The sequence below is a fragment of the Salmo trutta genome, chromosome 5 (genome assembly GCF_901001165.1).
Source record: "Salmo trutta chromosome 5, fSalTru1.1, whole genome shotgun sequence".
NCBI classification, from domain to species: Eukaryota; Metazoa; Chordata; class Actinopteri; order Salmoniformes; family Salmonidae; genus Salmo; species Salmo trutta.
In genome coordinates, this window is record NC_042961.1 from 39,289,750 (window position 1) to 39,311,482 (window position 21,733).

Below are 21,733 nucleotides of genomic sequence, written 5' to 3' on the forward strand. Positions count from 1 at the left end.
TGACATTTATTGTCAATCAGTGTTGCTTCCTAAGTGGACAGTTTGATTTAACAGAAGTGTGATTGACTTGGAGTTACATTGTGTTGTTTAAGTGTTCCCTTTATTTTTTTGAGCAGTGTATATATATTTTTATACATTTGCTAAAATTTCTAAAAACCTGTTTTTACTTTGTCATTATGTAGATTGATTAGAAGAAAAAACCCCGATTTAATCAATTGTAGAATATGGCTGTAACGTAACAAAATGTTGAAAAAGTCAAGGGGTCTGAATACTTTCCGAAGGCACTGTATATCTACATCTATCACTCCAGTATCCCTGCACATTGTAAATATGTTCTTGGAACTGACCCTGTATATAGCTTACTTACTTCTCGTGTTCTTCTTATGAATTTTTTTTATTACTGCATGGTTGGGTTTAGAGCTTGCGAGAAAGGATTTTAACTGTACTTGTGCATGTGACATTAAAATCTGAAACTGAAACTTGAAACTTTTATCACTGATGAAATGTCAAAGGGTAACCCCCTCACTGATCAGTCAGGCTTCCCATTACATCCCATTAAGTTTTCAATGAGATTCCATTCAGCCGTTTTCTCTACTGGGCTACGTAGCCATTTGTAATACAGTATTTGGGATGCGGAATGAATGTTGGTAAGTCTAACTCATTCAGACAGCAATGACCCTATAGAGGTTACAGGTGATTCTGCCCTCTGGCAATGGGAAGCAAGTAAATATATTCCACTTCCAAGCACCTACAGCTGTGTGTGCCCACACTACCTTGGGTATTCAGTGTACATGCACAGCACACAAACCCAAAACCAGACCCACTTCTGTCACTTTCGATCCAGGGGACTCATCAATGATGTCTGTATTGAGATCCATGTGTGTTAAAGAGTTCACGCTTCCATAAACACACACACACACACTTTCTCTCTCAATCCTATCCTCTCCTCTCTATGTCAAGGCTCATTGAGGTTATTCTGTAGTGTTAGACTGTGAGGGCACCTCAGTGTGATGCTCACTGACAGGTGAACTGAGTCATTCCAACCAACCACTATGTAAAAATAGACCCTGTACCATGCCTCTCATTTCTGCCCAGCTCACTGCATCAGATATATGGACACAGAACATGGAGGTCCTGAGATGAACATAAATATTCTATAGGGGATGGACACACGTGTATAGTCCAATGGACGACATACAGTATATTCAGGTGAGCTAATAGTTTTCTGCTCAAGTCTCATAATATTTTTTGTGAATGAGAGCCGAGAGGGCTCTGTCTAGTCAATAAGGATGTATTGGTGCCTACATATCTCTCAGGAGTACCGAGACATCTCTCTTTCAGGTTAGGTCGTCCTTTCTATGATTTCCTTCTCCCTTCTTGCTTGAAAGAATATTAGATAATCCATCACTCTTCCAAATATCTCTCTTGCCCCGCTACAGCATAAGACCCTGCCTATTGGGGTAATAATCCAATCAGGTCCCTCCATTAGAGTGTCAGACCCAGCTCTCTGGGCTAATAATCCAATCCATTCCTGCCTGTAGGTCCCATTGCACCACAGAGGGAGAGATTCGGTAGTTGCCCCTAACCACTGATACAGGACTAGATAACGTGGTTCTCTACAATAATGGGATGGTCGTAAGACCAGGAAAGAAAACAGTCAGCATTACCATGGAAATTCCCATTATGCCCCGCTGCGACCTTCTGCGATCCCACCTCGGTGATTCGATCATATTCGTATGGTTATGATAGCCCAAAATGTAATTCGGACATAGTGCTGTAATGACCACATCAATCTGTACAACGTCCACCCAGTCAGCACGGTAGGGAGAAGATAGCAGCATTGTAATTGGATATTAGGCATTGGGAGGACATAGGCTACTACATGCAGGGCTGCTAAGCTTTAATGTGGCTTAGCCACTGCAATATGGAACCCCAATACCTCCTATGGCATCAGTCACTGGGGTGCCGCAAAGTGATTAATTTAACTTTGGACATTTGGATTTGAAATTGATCCAGTTCAATGTCAGAGATCCATGGGATTCTAGAGCTGTGGAAAGAATGTTGTACACTGTAAAAAAAATAAAAAATAAGACAAATGTAGTTGTTTTGACTAATTATTAATAAGTAACTGGTTCCACAGCCTGTTTTTTTTTTTACTCAACTTTTCAGTCCACGTGTTACAGTAGCCATTTCCTGCAGTCAAATGACCTAGTGGCCTCATAGGTGGAATGTTATCAATATTTTTCTGAATTTCAGAATTAATTACAATTATTTTTTTAAAACATGCAAAAAATCTGGTGTTTCTATGTCAAACGGTTTCGTTATAGTTCAGTCTTCTGTGATGTACAGTACCAGTCAAACGTTTGGACACACCTACTCATTCAAGGGTTTTTCTTAATTTTCATTATTGTTTTTTACATTGTAGAATAATAGTGAAGACATCAAAACTATGAAATAACACATATGGAATCATGAAGTAACCAAAAAGGTGTTAAACAAATCTAAATATATTTTATATTTCAGATTCTTCAAAGTAATGATGACAGCTTTGTACACTCTTGGCATTCTCTCAACCAGCTTCATGAGGTAGACACCTGGAATGCATTTCAATTAACAGGTGTGCCTTCTTAAAAGTGAATTTGTGGAATTTCTTTCCTTCTTAATGTGTTTGAGCCAATCAGCCACCCCAAGGAAGGGGTGGTATACAGAAGATAGCCCTATTTGGTAAAAGACCAAGTCCATATTATGGCAAGAACTGCTCAAATAAGCAAAGAGAAATTACAGTCCATCATTACTTTAAGACAGGAAGGTCAGTCAATATGGAAAATTTCAAGAACTTTTATTAAAGTTTCTTCAAGAGCAGTCGCAAAAACCATCAAGCGATATGATGAAACTGGCTCTCATGAGGACCGCCACAGAAAAGTAAGACCCAGAGTTACCTCTGCTGCAGAGGATAAGTTCATTAGAGTTACCAGCCTCAGAAATGGGCAATTAACTGCATCTCAGATTGCAGCCCAGAGTTCAAGTAACAGACACATCTCAACATCAACTGTTCAGAGGAGACTGCGTGAATCAGGTCTTCATGGTTGAATTTCTGCAAATAAAACACTACTAAAGAACACCAATAATAAGAAGAGACTTGCTTGGGCCAAGAAACATGAGCAATTGACATTAGACCAGTGGAAATCTGTCCTTTGGTCTGATGAGTCCAAATCTGAGATTTTTGGTTCCAACCGTCGTGTCTTTGTGAAACACAGAGTAGGTGAACGGATGATCTCCGCATTTGTGGTTCCCAACGTAAAGCATGGAGGAGGAGGTGTGATGGTGTGGGGGTGCTTTGCTGGTGACTCTCTGTGATTTATTTAGAATTCAAGGCACTCTTAACCAGCCTGGCTACCACAGCATTCTGCAGTGATATGCCATCCCATCTGGTTTGCGCTTAGTGGGACTATGATTTGGTTTTCAACAGGACAATGACCCAAAATACACATCCAGGCTGTGTAAGGGCTATTTGACCAAGGAGAGTGTTGCATCAGATGACGTCGCCTCCACAATCACCCAAACTCAAACCAATTGTGATGGTTTGGGATGAGTTGGACCGCAGAGTGGAGGAAAAGCAACCAACAAGTGCTCAGCATATGTGGGAACTCCTTCAAGACTGTTGGAAAAGCATTCCAGGTGACTACCTAAATTATAAATGTTTTTAGAGGAATCAGCCTCCTACTGTTTTATGACTTTCACCTTCTTCCTAAGGATTTATAAGCCTGTAGCTATTGTTGAGCATAACACCACTGATCATGTGACTTTCTTTCCAGAGTGTGTGTGAGGAGTGTCTGTCATGGAAGGTTGAAGTCAGGAGAGTGTGTCGAATTGTTCCAAGTGATAGAGATACGATTGTGGTGGCTAGAAGGTGGGAAGCTGTGCTCTCATTGAGAATGTCACAGGACAGGAGCAGGCTGGCCTGTCACTCAGTGGACAGAGTCACCTTTTAATAGTGGGTCTGACATTGACAGAGGACATGTGGGTTTGTTCCTATGTTACAAAACGGTGTCAAATCACCCTCAATCGGAATCTCCCCTGGACACACGCACACTCTCTCTCTCTATCTCTCTCTCTCTCTCTCTCTTCTATGTCTTTGTTTCTCTCTCTCTCTCCAACTGTGCATGAGTCACTCAATGTGTTAAATAGAGAGCCCTACATTAATATTTCACAGAATATTTCAACTCAAAAACTCAAAGGACAGCTTTATGTAAGCAGAATTTGATTCATGTATTGATAACACTGAACTATTTCATACGTAGAGAATTGCTTCCGGTATTGCAAACCCTCTCTCCAAAATATTTTTTTTAAATGAATGCCGTGCTTCCAGAATGACTATTGCCAGGATGAGTCAGAATATCTTCTTTAGATATTATTAGCTAAAGCAAAGTTTTTCAATTAACATATGTGTCATCCTTTCAATGGCATATCTCCACCCCTAGATGCCTTGAGGAGAACCAGTTGGATTAATTTATCTTACATGATCAATGGACCAATCACATTTAGTCTATTATAGGTTCTAAAGGGTAAGGCAATTATGGTATTGAATCAATACATTTCCATTTCTCACATTTCCATTTCTCACTTGGGACAGTGACCAGGTAAACAAAATCAAAGCATGGATTGCTGTCTCACCTTGTCAGAGTTTTTACAGGGTAAGGAAACCAATATGTGATTTTGTAATTTGGTTGAACTATCCCGGGTGTTTACTGAAGGTGCTGAGGTGAAAAACATCAACACTTGACCTTTGAAGTATCACAACATCTCCTTGGGTAAGAGATACTTTACAAGATAACATACTGTATGAGTAGCCTAGATACAGTTTCTATTTACCGCTATTTACCTGTCATGTCCCCCACATGAGGGCAGCATGCAGTTGTTTAATAGGTGTAACAGATGGAGAACTTTTAGAAGTGAAACTCTATCTCAAACTCAGCCGGCATATGAAAATATAAACCTGATGTCAATAAATGTTTCTTAACGAGCGTATTGCATTTAATATTGCATTTCAGTGTGCACTCACTCATTGCACTGTAGAATACATCTGAGACCTTGATGAAGTTACATAAACATTTACATTTTAGTAATTTAGCAGTCACTCTCATCCAGAGCGACTTACAAGGGCAATTAGGGTTAAGTGCCTAGCTCAAGGCCACATTGACAAATCTTTCCCCTAGTCGGCACAGGGATTCAAACCAGCAACATTTTGGTTGCTGGCCCAAAAACCCTCTTAACTGCTAGGCTACCTGCATCCATCCAACTGCAGCAGTCCATTCAACTGCAGCAGTCCATCCAACTGCAGCAGTCCATCCAACTGCAGCAGTCCTTCCAACTGCAGCAGTCCATCCAACTGCAGCAGTAAGATAAACCTAGCTTGTTAAACTATGTATGGCCAACCACGGGCTATATGTGTAGGCCTATGTATTACACCTCGACTCACACTTGATTGGTGGCTATTTCAGGGTGGTATGGGGAGAAGGGGGTGGGTACTCCGGTACAGTGACTGGGAAATATCTACTGATATAGAATGACCTATAATGCCTCCATGACTCCCTTTTATGGCATGGACAGTTACATAATAGCATTATGTTGTGGAGATGAACCCAAATAATATTTCTGACAGGAAGGACTGGTATTAAATCATAGTATTTAGAGTGGGTGTGAAAGACGAATGGATTCAAAAGGTTAACGTTGGCCTATATGGTGTCTTGGTCGAAACTGACACCTGCTGGAAGCTTGAAGAAAATACAACAAGAAAGACTTGAAAGCATGGCAGGAACGTCTCAAATCAAATCAAATTTTATTGGTCACATACACATGGTTAGCAGATGTTATTGCGAGTGTAGCGAAATGCTTGTGCTTCTAGTTCCGACAGTGGGGCAATATCTAACAAGTAATATCTAACAATTCCACAACAAATAACTAATACACAGAAATCTAAGTAAAGGAATGGAATAAGAATAAATAAATAAAAATATATGGATGAGCAATGTCAGAGCGGCATAGGCTAAGATGCAATAGATAGTATAGAATACAGTATATACATACGAGATGAGTAATGCAAGATATGTAAACATTATTAAAGTGGCATTTTTAAAGTGACTAGTGTTCAATGACTTCAAGTCTGTATGTAGGCAGCAGCCTCTCTGTGCTAGTGATGGCTGTTTAACAGTCTGATGGCCTTGAGATAGAAGCTGTTTTTCAGTCTCTCGGTCCCAGCTTTGATGCACCTGTACTGACCTCGCCTTCTGGATGGTAGAGGGCTTAACAGGCAGTGGCTTGGGTGGTTGATGTCATTGATGATCTTTTTGACCTTCCTGTGACATCAGGTACTGTAGGTATCCTAGAGGGCAGGTAGTTTGCCCCTGGTGATGCGTTGTGCAGACCGCACCACTCTTTGGAGAGCCCTGCGGTTGTGGGTGGTGCAGTTGCCGTACCAGGCGGTGATACAGCCCGACAGGATGCTCTCAATTGTGCATCTGTAAAAGTTTGTGAGGGTTTTAGGTGACAAGCCAAATTTCTTCAGCCTCCTGAGGTTGAAGAGGTGCTGTTGCGCCTTCTTCACCACACTGTCTGTGTGGGTGGACCATTTCAGTTTGTCAGTGATATGTACGCAGAGGAACTTAAAACTTTCCAACTTCTCCACTGCGGTCCCGTCGATGTGGATAGGGGGGTGCTCCCTCTGCTGTTTCCTGAAGTCCACAATCAACCACCCATTTGCACAGAAATCTGCACTTTGAATTCTGTGGTGCATGACTGGATGTCTAAACCCAGATGCAATCGGGGGATTTCTATTGGAGAAGCAGTTTCAGCCTATGTTCATATTCTGTACCAAAGACAGTACAGTATGAAGATAGGCAGAAACTGCTTCTACAATAGAAATCCCAGCTCACACTTGTAGGCGATATCATGGCGACATTGGCAAGCTAAGCTGATGCGCAGAAACACGTCTTCGGTATAACCAAAGATGTTTATAAGTAACCCAAGACTTACCACAACCTATCGTTTCCAATGGGAACAAATAAGTCATAGTGGGCAGAACAAGCATGAGCTAGTGAGATCCTATTGGCGTGTTCTAGTGTGTATTTGCATATTTCCGTTAGGGAACATCTACCCTGGGATGTGTGCGTGTGCAATAACTCAATTTGCCCTTCCACTCCTTCTAAACAACACAATTTTTGGAAACTTTGGCAAAGAGTAAAGTCTACAAAACTTAGTCCACTCTGTTCTTAACAGGTTCTAGTTTTGGGAGCAAAATATTGTATTGAGATCAAATGTTTCATAGATGAAAACATTTGCATAATGTTGGCCAAAATCCATCTCTTTCCATCTTCTATTTTTTTCTTCTTTTTTTATATTTTTTTATTTTTTATTATTATGAACAAAACAAATACAAAAACAGAAATATACAAACAAGACTACATAAACCTAACAGACAGGGGTATTACATATCGAGATACATTTTAAATTTGTCAAAAAGTTTTATGGTACGTATAGCTTTTTTGTTTTTACACTTTTTACAGAATTTAAATATTATTTTGAAATTATCACTATCTTAAATAATGTGAAGAGGGGTTTGTTCTCCACCCACTTCATTTTATGGATAAAGAATCTACCATGAAAAATAAACAAATTAACAATGAAAGTTAAATCAGGGTCCATATCATTTGATCAAAATAAAACATCATATCAAAGTCTCTCAAATTAACATTAATAGTTTATTTTAAAATAAAATCTTCTAGCTCACTCCAAAATCTTCTGACATAAGAAAAGTCCCAAAATAAAGGTCTTTACAGGGTAGGTTCTGTGAATGAGTTTGTATAATACTTATTTCATCTTATTAGATATTACAAATTACAATATTTGCCAGACAACAACGAGACTTTGTTCCGGTTCACTTGTCCTAGGGCTGCATTCCAGTAAATTTTAGCAGAGGGAATAGTAACATCTTGACATAGTTTTCTTATATACATGTTATTACATTTATATAGTTTAAAATGTAACTTCCTTCTAGCTGTATTAAGTTACATCTTCTTTCACTGTCAGCCACTGGGCTTCCTCCCACCACCATATTTGGTAATAAGTGTAAACGCCAGCGGATGCTTCACATTTATACATCCGGTGAAATATTTGTCTCGTTATTCAATCTGTGGTATAACGGTCGTCTCCCGCCAAACTGCGCATGTGCAGGCCGTCAAATCAAAGGCACTCCTTCGATATAAAGTTGTTTTTAACGAAAATAAAAACGTGTCAGTTTGTCACTTTCACGAGGTTGGAGTAATAACATGTTCAACTACTTAAAACATTCGCTCGAATCTAGGTTGTGCCTTTAGATTTCGAGAAAATTTTATTAACAACTAAGGAATACTTTTCACTTCTCTCATTGACTTCTCAAATCCCAAACCCCGGCCTGGTCTGTTTGGTCTGTTTCACAAGCGTCTCGCGATGTTGCACCTCTGGCTTTAGAAACTCTGACTGTACTGTCATAGCGTCACGGCAGCAACACTAGCTGGATCCTATCCACATTAAGACTTCCGGTTTTTGGATTTTTCCTTTAAAATAAAAGTCCGCGGTACAACTATACGTAATCAACATTTTTTTGCAGCTTTGCATAGCGCATAATGTTAAAGTTATGATTATAAAAAAGCTGACAAGGTAAAAATCTGTCCTTCTGACCCTGAACAAAACCCACTGTTCGTAGGCCGTCATTGTAAATAAGAATTTGTTCTTAACTGACTTGCCTAGTTAAGTAAAGGTTAAATAAAATAAAAATATAAGATAAAGAATATTATAAGGTGGAGCACATTGAGAAATGGTTGGAGCTTAAGTAAATTAATGTCAAGAACATAACAGCCTACTGGTAAAAAACAACAACATTATTATTGTTTATTTATTGGTGCTATTGTTCAAGGATGCAATTTTGAAATGTAATGTTTAAATAACATTTAAAAAAAAAAAAAAAATCGTATTGCATTTCTGTTGTATTGCACAAACTAATTGCACTCTACAGGAAAAAAAGATTGATTGTGTGTCCATAAAACCAGGGTGCAGTCTACTCACTAGAGTTCCTAAAATACAAAACAGGTGAGTTTGAACAAAAAGCTAGGTCATAGCAAGTGTTGCTGGACTTTTACTATGGTTAAATAGGTTGCATGGGCACCTGGACAATATACGGTACAAATATAGCACGGTGGAGTGAAAACCCTACTACCTGCCTCAGCTAAAGTGCAGTGAGAATATAGGGTCTCTACTAACCAAATATGATTTGTTTTTGAGGAGGACTGTGTAAAACATATCCAGCAACACTTTGTTCTCCGACCCTCCATAGCCCACAATTTGAATACACTGCAATACACTGTGCATGGGATACATATTGGCTCGTAGAGAGAAAACTATTCTACCTGTTTCCTCTAAAGTGGGGCGGGAAATACTAAGTAAGATCTCTACTAATCAAATATGATTTTTTTAGGGGGATAGTGTTCACCATTATACTCAATTAATCTGATTTACACATTCTTAAATAACATTAATGCAAAATACAACATCTCACGTTATTGTGAATTAATTCATTGACGTTATCTCCAAATACGACTGCTTTAGTGAACCAACACATATCGGGACCACAACTACTTCCATCTACCTGAGCTTTGAAATTCCCACAATGATGAGCAAATTCATATTTCAGAACAATGTCCACAACCTTTTCATGTAATGCCAAATACTGTAGCACCAGCTATTTCTGTAGTCAGTGAAGAATGCCCTCCAGTTCCTTCTCATACTGCTTTAAGGAGTTCATTACTTTAAAACTCAATGTTATACTACTGCGACCACATACTTTATCTTTCATGTTTTTAGATATGTCCATCCAATGTGCTTTTAAATTCACAAGTATAATTACATTCTCAAAATGCCACCAATTGTGTGCTATTCCAGGTACCTTAGGTAGAACATCTATCCTCTCAGAACATTCTGGAACTGTTGACAAATGAAGAAGCGGGGCACATCAACACAAAGTAATCCTCTAAATTAGATTTTACAAGATCAAGGTGCACATCAATTATCTTATCCCTGAACCAATCTCTAGTGCTTATTTGATCAAAATCCTCAGTTAGTGAAGACAGTTTCCCCTGAGTTGGCTTGGGAATGTCTTTATGTTTTGAGGAATCACATTCCTTGCATTTGACGGTGCATACGTGAATGACTTCTTTCAGACCAAAGTGGAGAACCTCTACACTACAAAATGTGGCTTTGTGCAGCCATTTGTTGATTAATTCTAAACTATTTCCTTTACACTATTGTAATAAAGTTGTTCCTGAACCATGGATTGTGAAAATGTCCCTGAATTCAATGCTTCAAACTGTGAAATGGCATTTTTAAAGTGAGGAGACTGTTTCACTTGGTCAGCTCTAAGTATTCACTTATAGCATTCAGAAAATGCTGATGTAGTAGAAACATTCAAATGAGTAACACGGTTTGACCACAATAAAAGGCCAGTAACACTCCGTATTATTCAGAGCCCCATGACACCATATATAGATTCTACAAACCCTACGGAGTACTCCCCATTTAACTTTTATATCGGCACAAATAATAAATTTTTCTCTATAATGCATATACACTGAGTATACAAAACATTAAGAACACCTGCTCTTTCCATGACATAGACTGACCAGGTGAATCCAGGTGAAAGTTATAATCCCTTAAACATGTCACTTGTTAAATCCACTTCAATCAGTGTAGTTGAAGGGGATGAGACAGATTAAAGAAGGATTTTTAAGCCTTGAGACAATTGAGACATGGATTGTGATTATTCAGAGCCCAATGAAATCGCACCAGATATAGATTCCACAGACCCTACTGAGTACTCCCAACCACTTTTACATCGGCACAAATAATCGTTTTTCCTCTATAAAACAGTTTATGTAATGCATATGGGGGCATTTATTTGACCTTGGAACATGTGCTAAACCACAAATGTAATACAAATGTCACTTAAATATGAACAAATATGAATTACTGTTAATGTTTAGATAAATATTTTTCATACATCGTGAATAAATAAATACAGGTTAATGGCACTTTTCTACTATTACGTGGGGTACTTGTACTTTGAACGTTTACCCAAAATTCCATGACCCGGAAGTTATTTTTGAAGTGTTGCTGACGAGACGCTCATTCTACCAACCACAGAAGCTAGTCTGTTAGCTAGCTAACTTTAAAGACTCCAAAGACATGAGCCGCAAAAGAAACCACAGTTTCACCGAAACAAGCCTTTCTCCCGACCCTCAAAACGCATTCATGGACACGCCGGGGCCTACGGCGAGAGCCGACGATGATTTCTTGGAATTCGAACCCGACGAGGAGCTACTCTGCTCGGTGAACGACATCACCGAACACCTTGGAAGAAACATAACAGTGGTGCTCGAGACAGCATTGTCCGAAATCAGGAAAATTGTCAGCGTCAGGATACGGGTTCTGAAAATTGAGCTTCGGGAGAAAACAGACGAAATTGAAGTCCTTAAAGCAAGGCTGGAGATACAAAGAGACGGTAGGGACCCGTACCCCGGCGGAATGACCACCGAGGCATCATCTGTATTCCGAAAATCAGACTTCCATTCGGGCAGCAAGCACAGCAACGACCCCAAGAAAGCCAAACCAGCCATGCCTGGCGTAAAGAAAGAAAACATCAATGCAATTTGCGATTATCTGATGAAAGATAAGAATTCACGGGGGGCTGAAGCGGACAGCGACCCGAGCAATCCTCCGTCTGGTAGTGACAGGGACAGCCGCCACGACCCCCAGCCGCACTCCCTCAACCTGTGGCCGGACACCATCCCTGACGCGGGGTCTGGGGATGAGGAGTCGGACTCGAACACGGATGACATATTCGGCATGCTACCATCGGGAAGCAAACGGATCTACGACTACGAATGGATGACGGGTGTGGAGTACACGTCGGATTTGAAAGGTAAACTCATCAATCACTCACTGCACTAATCAGTGTTATGTGCATTGGCCATGGAGTGGGGTATACATTGGGAATGGATGCTATCCGGTCTTGCACCATTGCATGTGTCTATGTAAAGGCTGTATAGGCCCACTCGACTTTTCTGTAAATGGGCATCATAAAAGCCAAACCATGTGTTTGTTTATGCAGGTATGAGGGAGCCTAAATGTGAGACAATACCAGATGAAGATGAAGAAGAGAAAGACGAGGAAGAGGGTGATGAGTCAACCGAAAGGGATGGTGGATTAGAGCATCCCTCAGCACCTTTCGCCCATGATGCCCACACCCCTGACTTTCCCCTGGCCCCCCAGGGCTCTTCAGGAGGGGAGGGGGACGGTTCTGTGGAGGACCATGTGGATCGACTAGAACCAGGTGAGAGGAGAGGGAGAAGACCTTTACACTTCATATCATGTCGTCATTAACTTGTGAACTATCAAAATAAAGTCACACACTCCATGTATAATCTCCCAGCAATTGAATGGGTATTTACCAACGTTTCGGCATCACTGTGTCTTCTTCAGGGTCATTTATTTGTGACATTGAACTTTTTTGCTCCATTTTTATTTAGCAAAAATGCAACTTTTAAAAAACTTTTGCAGTGTGTTGACAACCTTCTGATCAAACCTTATTGCTGCTGCTTTGGCTGCATGCTTCAATTCCATGCTTAGGAACTCTAGTGGACTGAGTGCAATAACTGTTGTCATTAATGTGTCGGTTCACAGGCCAGCAGTTTCCCTCCCACACATACCTCTGCCCGCTGTGTGGAACCTTCTGCCCCGACTCCTTGTTCCTGGAGGAACACATCAAACTGATACACGGCAACACCACCGGCACCCACAGTGCCCTGCAGTCCACCTCCACCGCACTCCTCACCCTGGGGGAGGGTAGCAGTAACTCCAAGCGGGGGTTGGGGGTGCTGGAAGGTGGGAGCATGGGGGCTGGATCCGGGGGGATGAGCCTAGCAAGAGGAGGAGGTGGGGGAGGTACGAGGGAGAAGAAAGTGGAAGGGGGCTACGAGTGCGGCGACTGTGGCCGCCATTTCAACTACTTGGGCAACCTGCGGCAGCACCAGCGCATCCATACAGGGGAAAAGCCCTTCATATGCCCCGAGTGTGGGGAGAGGTTCCGGCACGCTGCCCGATTGAAGAGTCACCGGCTGGGGCACAACGGCGGGCAGAGCCCCTTCCCTTGCCCCCAGTGTGGGAAAGGCTTCCCAGTGCTCTCAGGCTTAAAGAGGCACCAGCGGGTGCATACAGGGGAGAGCCCCTACGCGTGCCAGCAGTGTGGGCGGCGCTTCAAGGAGCTTGGTAACCTCTATACCCACCAGAGGATCCATAGTGGTGCCACACCCTATTGCTGCCAGCAATGTGGGAGGAGCTTCCGTCACCTGGGCACCTACAAGAGCCACCGCTGCACCCCAATACAGTGACAGTGACACTTGTTACCTTGGAGCTAGGCTGGCCTACTGCTAAGTGTAGCCTAGCCTAGCCATCGCAGGAGCCTATTGATTGATATGCTGTTGAGGAGACTGAGGCAGGAACATTGTCTGTCTAAAGACAAGCACCATACAGACTCAAAAGGGAGGGTGCCATGATGGGAAAGGTCAAAGTGCATCATGATAAAGAGATGAAAGCATGACCCTGTTCCAATACTTCAGAAGCACATCCCTCCTTCCCACTTCTGTGAAATAATCCATGACTTATTCAACATTTTAAACTAGGTGGTTCGAGCCCTGAATGCTGATTTGGCTGACAACTGTGGTATATCAGACCGTATACTGCTCTAATTACGTTGGTAACAATAATAGCAATAAGGCACCTCGGGCCTTATTGCTTAAGGTTAGTATAGGTGAATGCAATGTGTTTCGCCAACCCCGAGTGGCACAGCGGTCTAAGGCACTGCTTCTCAGTGCTAGAGGCGTCACTACAGACCCTGGTTCGATTCCAGGCTGTATCACAACCGGCCGTGATTGGGAGTCCCATAGGGCGGCGCACAATTGGCCCAGCGTCGTTCGGGTTATGGTTTTGCCGGGGTAGGCTGTCATTGTAAATAAGAATTTGTTCTCCTAGTTAACTGAAGTTGTAATAAATAAAATAACAGTCAGATCAGGGATTATTTCTTGGAAGCAAGGAAGGAAGGAAGAATGCATTTTAGTTGTATTCAAATAGGACCCATGTAGGCATATCCTGTTGGGAAGAGGACTCGCACTACTAAGAGAACAGTGTGCCTCTGCTGCCACCTTGTGGACTTCTTATATTACTGCACAAATTAAGTTTCACAGTGGCACTGCTGACTGTTTTAACCTCACTTACCTACCAGTGACTATTCTGCCCAGAGCAGATGAGTTGGCATTTTATCTTCTTTTTTTTATAATGACGTAACCTATATTACTGACACTATATTCTTTACACCTTTTTGGTATGTCCACCTGCATGATGATGACATCATGTGAGAAATTCTTTGTTCAGTTCTATGCTACCTCTCTGGCATGTAGAACAAGGAATCAAGTCGGCTCTATGGCATTTCTATCTGCAACGTTTGACAACTGAACGCAGTCCTGATATCTGTAGCCCTTTCAAATGAACCCCTCTCATAACAGACTAGTTATCTACACGGTTCAGGAAAACATTCAGTTCAAGGTTAATTATATGAAAGAAAATGACCCCTCTTGTCTCAGTTCACCCCAATTGTGTAGCTGAAAATATCCCCAATACTGTATGTGACTGTTGAACACACAACAAAAGAAGCACCAACTTGTCAAAAAATGTCTGGTAAACAATTCATATTAAAACGGTAAATGTGAAATGCTAATAATTGACAATCTGCATCCTATGTGGTGCTTTGTGTTGTGTAAGTGTACTTTTAATAATACTAATCATTTCCCCCATTGACGAAGACTACCTTATGTGGACTAAGATAAGGTGAAGGAGAGGGACGTGATGTAAGGACTGGCATACTTGGATTAGAACATGTTTAAATGGTGTACATTTCTAAGAAACAGTCAGTGCCCAGAGAGCCTTGGTGACTCACTTGAGATGGTAGATTTGTGTGTGTGTTTGTGTACTTGTTTGTATAACCAGCGGGCACTGCATTTCTGTGTCTGTGCAGCTGTGTCTTCATCTGCCTTCTGCAGAGGGACAATCAAAGGGAGATCAACATTACTACACTCCATCACTGATCACGACAAGCCCTTTATACACACACACACACACACAGTGGCTCCCACTAAAGACATCAGAATTGTTGGAAAGCCGCAGAGAGAGACAGAGCAGAAGAACACTAGTAGCATTTTGTCCCAGTAGGCCTACATACCAGAGACACTTCCATCCAAACATGAAGGACAATACATTTGCAACACAAACAGATTAATTCAAAACAGGCCGCTGACTGTGGAAATGTGGTCCTTTTATTCTTTGCTATTCCTGATTTATATCTAAAGTTAACAGACCTGGCAGGAAGAATACTGAACAAAAGTATAAATTCAAAGATTAAAGATTTTACTGTATTTACAGTTCATATAAGGAAATCAGTCAATTGAAAAATTCATTAGGCCCTAATCTATGGATTTCATGACGGAAATGCAGATATGTCGCTGCAGATACCTTTCAAAAAAAGTAGGGGCGTAGTTCAGAAAACCAGTCAGTATCTGGTTTAATCATCATTTGCCTCATGCAGTACAACAAATCTCCTTCGAACAGAGTTGATCAGGCTGTTGTTGATTGTGGCCTGTGGAATGTTGTCTCACTCCTCTTCAATGGCTGTCGTACACGTCGATCCAGAGCATCCCAAACATGCTCAATGGGTGGTGACGTGTTTTGTGAGTATGCAGGCCATGGAAGAGCTGTGACATTTTCACCTTAAGGAATGGGGCACTCTTAACAATTTTGATATCAGCAAACCTCTCGCCCACACAACGCCATGCACGTGGTCTGCGGTTGTGAGGCCGGTTGGACGTACTGACAAAGTCTCTAAAGCGACGTTGGAGAAAAGAACATTAAATTCTCTGGCAACAGCTCTGGTGGACATTCCTGCAGTCAGCGTGCCAATTGCACACTCCCAGAACTTGAGGCATCTGCAGGATTGTGTTGTGTGACAAAACTGCACATTTTAGAGTGGCCTTTTATTGTCCACAGCACAAGGTGCACCTGTGTAATGATCATGCTGTTTAATCAGCTTCTTGATATGTCACACCTGTCAGGTGGCTGGATTATCTTGGCAAAGGAGAAATGCTCACTAACGGGGATGTAAACAAAATTGTGCACAAAATTTGAGAGAAATGCGCTATTTGTGCATATGGAATATTTTTTGGCTCTTTTATTTCAGCTCATGAAACATGGGACCAACACTTACATGGTGCCTTTTTATATTGTTGTTCAGTGCACAGTAGTTACAAGTGCAGTAAATGGATGACAGGAGAGAGAGAGAGGAAAGACTTCTAATCACTCCAGTCCTCATCCTGTCCTCCATGTTTTTTTATTAAGGCCTGACAAAACTCCTGCCAAGTAATTGCTCTGGCTCAATGATGGCTGAGCATGTCACTTGTTATCTCAAATTGTGAAAGAGAGAGAGAAAGTGTGTTTGTGTGAAAGAGAGAGTATACAGGAACAACTAATCTTGGTCAAATCTCTCTCCTGCTCACCACCAGTCAATGGACCTGAGAGCTTGTAAGTGCTCTACAAGGACCAAATGTACCAGCAATAAAATACCAGGTTGTACTTTAAAAGGAAATCATTATTGAATGATGGAAGAAAGTGTATGGTCAAATAGGGGAGGTGACGGGGAGGTTAAGTATGATTCAGAATGAAAGCTACCACCACTATGAAAGAGCCATGCTGTGCAGGTTGCACCATGATACTAGCCTTTATGCCTTGAATTGATTGATACTGTGTGAAAAGGCACCTGGCATTGAACAAATATGTGTGTGTGTGCGCATGTATGTCTGTGTGAGAAATGGCAGGATCTGTTCACTGTCCCCTACTCCGTCTGGTAACATTGCAGGTCGTCTCACACACAGCCTGTAGGAGGCACTGACCTTCTGCTGTATACAGCCTGTTAACCTGCAGTGTGTGTGTGGGTGCTTGTGTCATGCACTACCTGAAAAGACCTGCTCAACCGCAGAGCCGTGCAGCAAGTGAATGGGAATGCTTGTACTATACTGTAGCTGCACTCAAGTACTCTTTCTTCTACTTGCATGGCAATCAACATGCATCAAATGGAGATGTCCTGACTATACCTCTCCTTCCTTCTCGTTCGTAATCTTCATTCTCTATCTCTCTCTCTCTCACTCTCTCGTGCACGCACACACACAAACACACACAGTCTTGTTTAACTAACCTTGTTGGGGGACAGAATTGATTGCCATTCAACTCAAAACCTAACCCTAACTCCTAAACCTTTAACTCCTAACCCTAATTCCAACGCTAATTCTAACCTTAACCCTAAACCCCTAGAAATAGTATTTTTCCATGTGGGGACTAACAAAATGTCCCCAGTTTGCCAAATTTGTCTTAGTTTACTATTCTTGTGGGGACACACATACACACTTGAATCCCCCATTGCAGTGTGCTGTAATTCAGAGATAATACCCTGAGGACATTTCCATCAGTCACTGAGCCTAGCCATGCATCAACTCTCCAACTGCTAGAGAGAGACTGACATATGGAGACACAACTTTGAGTACTTCCTTCACTAACATCCCCCATCAGGGGGGCCGAGAGGCCCTCAAGTTCTACCTCAATGAACGTCCCCCTAATGCTCTTCCTAGCCCTAACTGTATTTTATACAACTGGTGGGTCTAATTCTGAATGCTGATTGGTTAAAACCACATTCCAGCTGGTGTCTATTCCACAAGTTGCCACCAGCTAAATCTATGATGTTAAAATGCCTATTTACTCTGTTCCATCTGACTGCTCAATCCACTGTCTCATCAGCCCAGCCAGGCAATTTATAAACTTGATCTCCACTATAAAAAGCAAATAGACATTATCTCACGTCTTTTAGACAAACTTTTTTTTTCAACAGCGGGGATGTGTATAAACCTTGCTGTCTGTCTCTCCGACATTTGTAACATTGTTTCAATATTCAAATTCGATCTCCCGTTGTCCCATAGTAATGAATGTGTTAGGACCAGACAGGCAGGCAGCGTTTTTCAGCCAGTCAAAATCATGAATCAGCTGGTATCATTTTTATGGATATATACAAAAAAAAGGTAAATTGAAAAAAGGTAAAACGAAACGCAGCTAATTTGCAGTCTTTCCAGCTTCAGTTTGCAGTGATTGTGTTACTGTAGCTGTGTTGTTGGCTAGCTCCTCTGAACAACAATGTCCTGACGAGTGAGCACATTTTCTATACCAGGCGAAATCGCGCCTCATTAACTCAATGTTATGGATGTATCCAAATAAATGTCACTAGAAAACAGCTTAAACAAATGCAAATGCAGCTACTTTGCTGTTATTCTGGCTGCACTTTTTGACGTGACTAAGTTAGCCGTAGTTGGCTAGCTAGCCAGCAAGGGATAAGAACATTGCCAGACAGTTTAGAACGAACAAACGACTGGGTCGCGTCCATAGATACAGAACAATAAGACTGAATGACTGGGTCTCTAGCAACCCTAGATTTGTGTCGGGACTATATCTTGTGGAAGGATGAAATAGGATGAATAAATTAATCAAAATAATGTGGTCATGAAAAAATATATATAATTATATGTTGGTAACCCGTTGTATAAAAGTGATTATGCCCTCGAAGCCGGTGTTTGGAGGATATATTGGCACGGTTTGCCGGCCCTCGACGAACCAATATATCCTCCAAACACCGGCTTCTCTGGCATTATCACTTAAGTGGACTGAACTGGTACTAACCTCCAACAATTTTGTCTTCAGATGATACTTTTTCCTCCAGACCAACAGCGATGGGGAGCACGATGGTTCCTAATTATGGTAACCTATATCTAGGAATGTTTGAGATACAGGTGGTGCTGAATCCAGACCTTAACCCCTTTCTCTCCCATATTCTCCTAATTCTGAGATATATAGATGTCATTTTAGCGATCTATGCTGGGATCCAGGAAGAACTCTTGGAATTCCATGCCGATCTAAACTCTATGAATGAGCACCTTCGTTATACCATTAACTATGACCTACCCCAAATCAGTTTTCTTGATGTGATGGTTATTTAGGACAAAACCTCCCTCTCTATAGGAAAACTACAGACAGGAACACCCTCCTTAGAGGTGACAGCGTTCATCCACGTCCAATTATAAGTCTCCCTGTAAGTCAGTTCAGCCACATCAGAAGAATATGCAGCTCTGATGCTTCTCACCAGAAACAGACCACGGACCTCACACAAAGGTTTAAGGAAAGGGGGTACAAAGACAATTGGGTAAAACATGCCAATAATCATTTTGATGGGCTAACACACTTGGAAAGCCTTCAACCAAAAGCCTTTAACCCCTCATCCTTTACCCGATACATATTGGGGAAAGCATTTTAAGGACATTATCAGGAATCACTTGTACATTATTGATAATGACCCACAATTGAAACCCATCTGTAAATATCCCCCACGTATGGTCTTTAAAAGACCCCAAACGGTGATTATCCACCAGAGAAAAGGGAAACGTTGGACAAGGTTCTGGAGGGTAATTACAAACGTGGCCAATGTACTCAATGCAGTTTCACGCACAAATATTTAAGATCAAAGGTCTTATTACCTGCATGTCCACCAATGTTGTTTACATGTTGAAATGTCCTTGTGATCTGTCTTACATAGGGAAAACCCGTAGAAGCCTTCAGACCTGGGCCACAGTAATATACGGACAAGTGAGAGAGAAAAACCCGGTTGCTGTTCATTTTGTACAAGCTGGACATCCTATTAGTTCTCTGAGATACATTGGAATAGAAATGGTCAAGATGTCACGCAGGGGAGGGGACATTGAGAGGAAACTTCTTCAAAAAGGGAATCTTTCTGGATCCACAGCCTCGACACACTGTCTCCTCTTGGCCTTAACGAGGAGTTCGACTTAAAACCGTTTTTATAGTTCCAAATAATTATGTTTTGTATCCTAATTGAATATTGTGTAGGCTGGAGTCATTAAAACTCCTTTTTCAACTACTCCACAAATGTCTTGTTAACAAACCATAGTTTTGGCAAGTCAGTTAGGACATCTACTTTGTGCATGACACAAGTCATTTTTCCAGCAATTGTTTACAGACAGATTATTTCACTTATAATTCACTGTATCACAAATCCAGTGGGTCAGAAGTTTACATACACTAAGTTGACTGTGCCTTTAAACAGCTTGGAAAATTCCAGAAAATGATGTCATGGCTTTAGAAGCTTCTGATAGGCTAATTGACGTCATTTGAGTCAATTGGAGGTGTACCTGTGGATGTATTTCAAGGCCTACCTTCAAACTCAGTGCCTTTTTGCTTGACATCATGGGAAAATCAAAAGAAATTAGCCAAGACCTCAGAAAAAAAATTGTAGACCTCCACAAGTCTGGTTCATCCCTGGGAGCAATTTTCAAATGCCTGAAGGTACCACGTTCATCTGTACAAACAATAGTTTGCAAGTATAAACATCATGGGACCACGCAGCCGTCATACCGCTCAGGAAGGAGACGCATTCTGTCTCCTAGAGATGAACGTACTTTGGTGTGAAAAGTGAAAATCAATCCCAGAAGAACAGCAAAGGACCATGTGAAGATGCTGGAGGAAACAGGTACAAAGTATCTATATCCACAGTAAAACAAGTCCTATATCGACATAACCTGAAAGGTCGCTAAGCAAGGAAGAAGCCACTGCTCCAAAACCGCCATAAAAAAGCCAGACTATGGTTTGCAACTGCACATGGGGACAAAGATTGTACTTTTTGGAGAAATGTCCTCTTGTCTGATGAAACAAAAATAGAACTGTTTGGCCATAATGACCATCGTTATGTTTGGAGGAAAAAGGGTGATGCTTGCAAGCCGAAGAACACCATCCCAACCGTGAAGCACGGGGGTGGCAGCATCATGTTGTGGGGTGCTTTGCTGCAGGAGGGACTGGTGCACTTCACAAAATAGATGGCATCATGAGGGAGGACAATTATGTGAATTTATTGAAGCAACATCTCAAGACATCAGTCAGGAAGTTAAAGCTTGGTTGCAAATGGGTCTTCCAAATGGACAATGACCCCAAGCATACTTCCAAAGTTTTGGCAAAATGGCTTAAGGACAACAAAGTCAAGTTATTGGAGTGGCCATCACAAATCCCTGACCTCAATCCTATAGAAAATGTGTGGGCAGAACTGAAAAAGCACGTGTGAGCAAGGAGGCCTACAAACCTGATTCAGTTACACCAGCTCTGTCAGGAGGAATGGGCCATAATTCACCCAACTTATTGTGGGAAGCTTGTGGAAGGCTACCCAAAACATTTGACCGAAGTTAACAATTTAAAGCCATTGCTACCAAATACTAATTGAGTGTATGTAAACTTCTGACCCAGGGGGAATGTGATGAAAGAAATAAAAGCAGAAATAAATAATTCTCTCTACTATTATTCTGACATTTCACATTCTTAAAATAAAGTGGTGATCCTAACTGACCTAAAACAGGGAATCTTTACTTGGATTAAATGTCAGGAATTGTGAAAAACTGAGTTTAAATGTATTTGGCTAAGGTGTATGTAAACTTCCGACTTCAACTGT

At 41.5% G+C, this 21,733-nt stretch overlaps 1 protein-coding gene across 1 annotated transcript; it reads left to right on the forward strand.

Annotated features, from left to right (window-relative positions):
- The first annotated feature begins 11,088 nt into the window (after window positions 1–11,088).
- On the forward strand, window positions 11,089–13,994 carry LOC115194126 (zinc finger protein 16-like). Its single transcript, XM_029753529.1, has 3 exons — window positions 11,089–12,007; window positions 12,197–12,418; window positions 12,769–13,994. Exons 1-3 carry the CDS (start codon window positions 11,272–11,274, stop codon window positions 13,473–13,475), a joined length of 1,665 nt encoding a protein of 554 aa, XP_029609389.1. The 5' UTR covers window positions 11,089–11,271; the 3' UTR covers window positions 13,476–13,994.
- Window positions 13,995–21,733: the final 7,739 nt, after the last annotated feature.

What these genes read in the sequence shown, in the direction of transcription:
- LOC115194126 (XM_029753529.1), top strand. Translation starts at nt 11,272, where the DNA reads ATGAGCCGCAAAAGAAACCACAGTTTCACCGAAACAAGCCTTTCTCCC. An exon ending in GTACACGTCGGATTTGAAAG is followed by an intron (nt 12,008 to 12,196) that starts GTAAACTCATCA and finishes TTGTTTATGCAG; the next exon opens with GTATGAGGGAGCCTAAATGT. An exon ending in TGTGGATCGACTAGAACCAG is followed by an intron (nt 12,419 to 12,768) that starts GTGAGAGGAGAG and finishes GTCGGTTCACAG; the next exon opens with GCCAGCAGTTTCCCTCCCAC.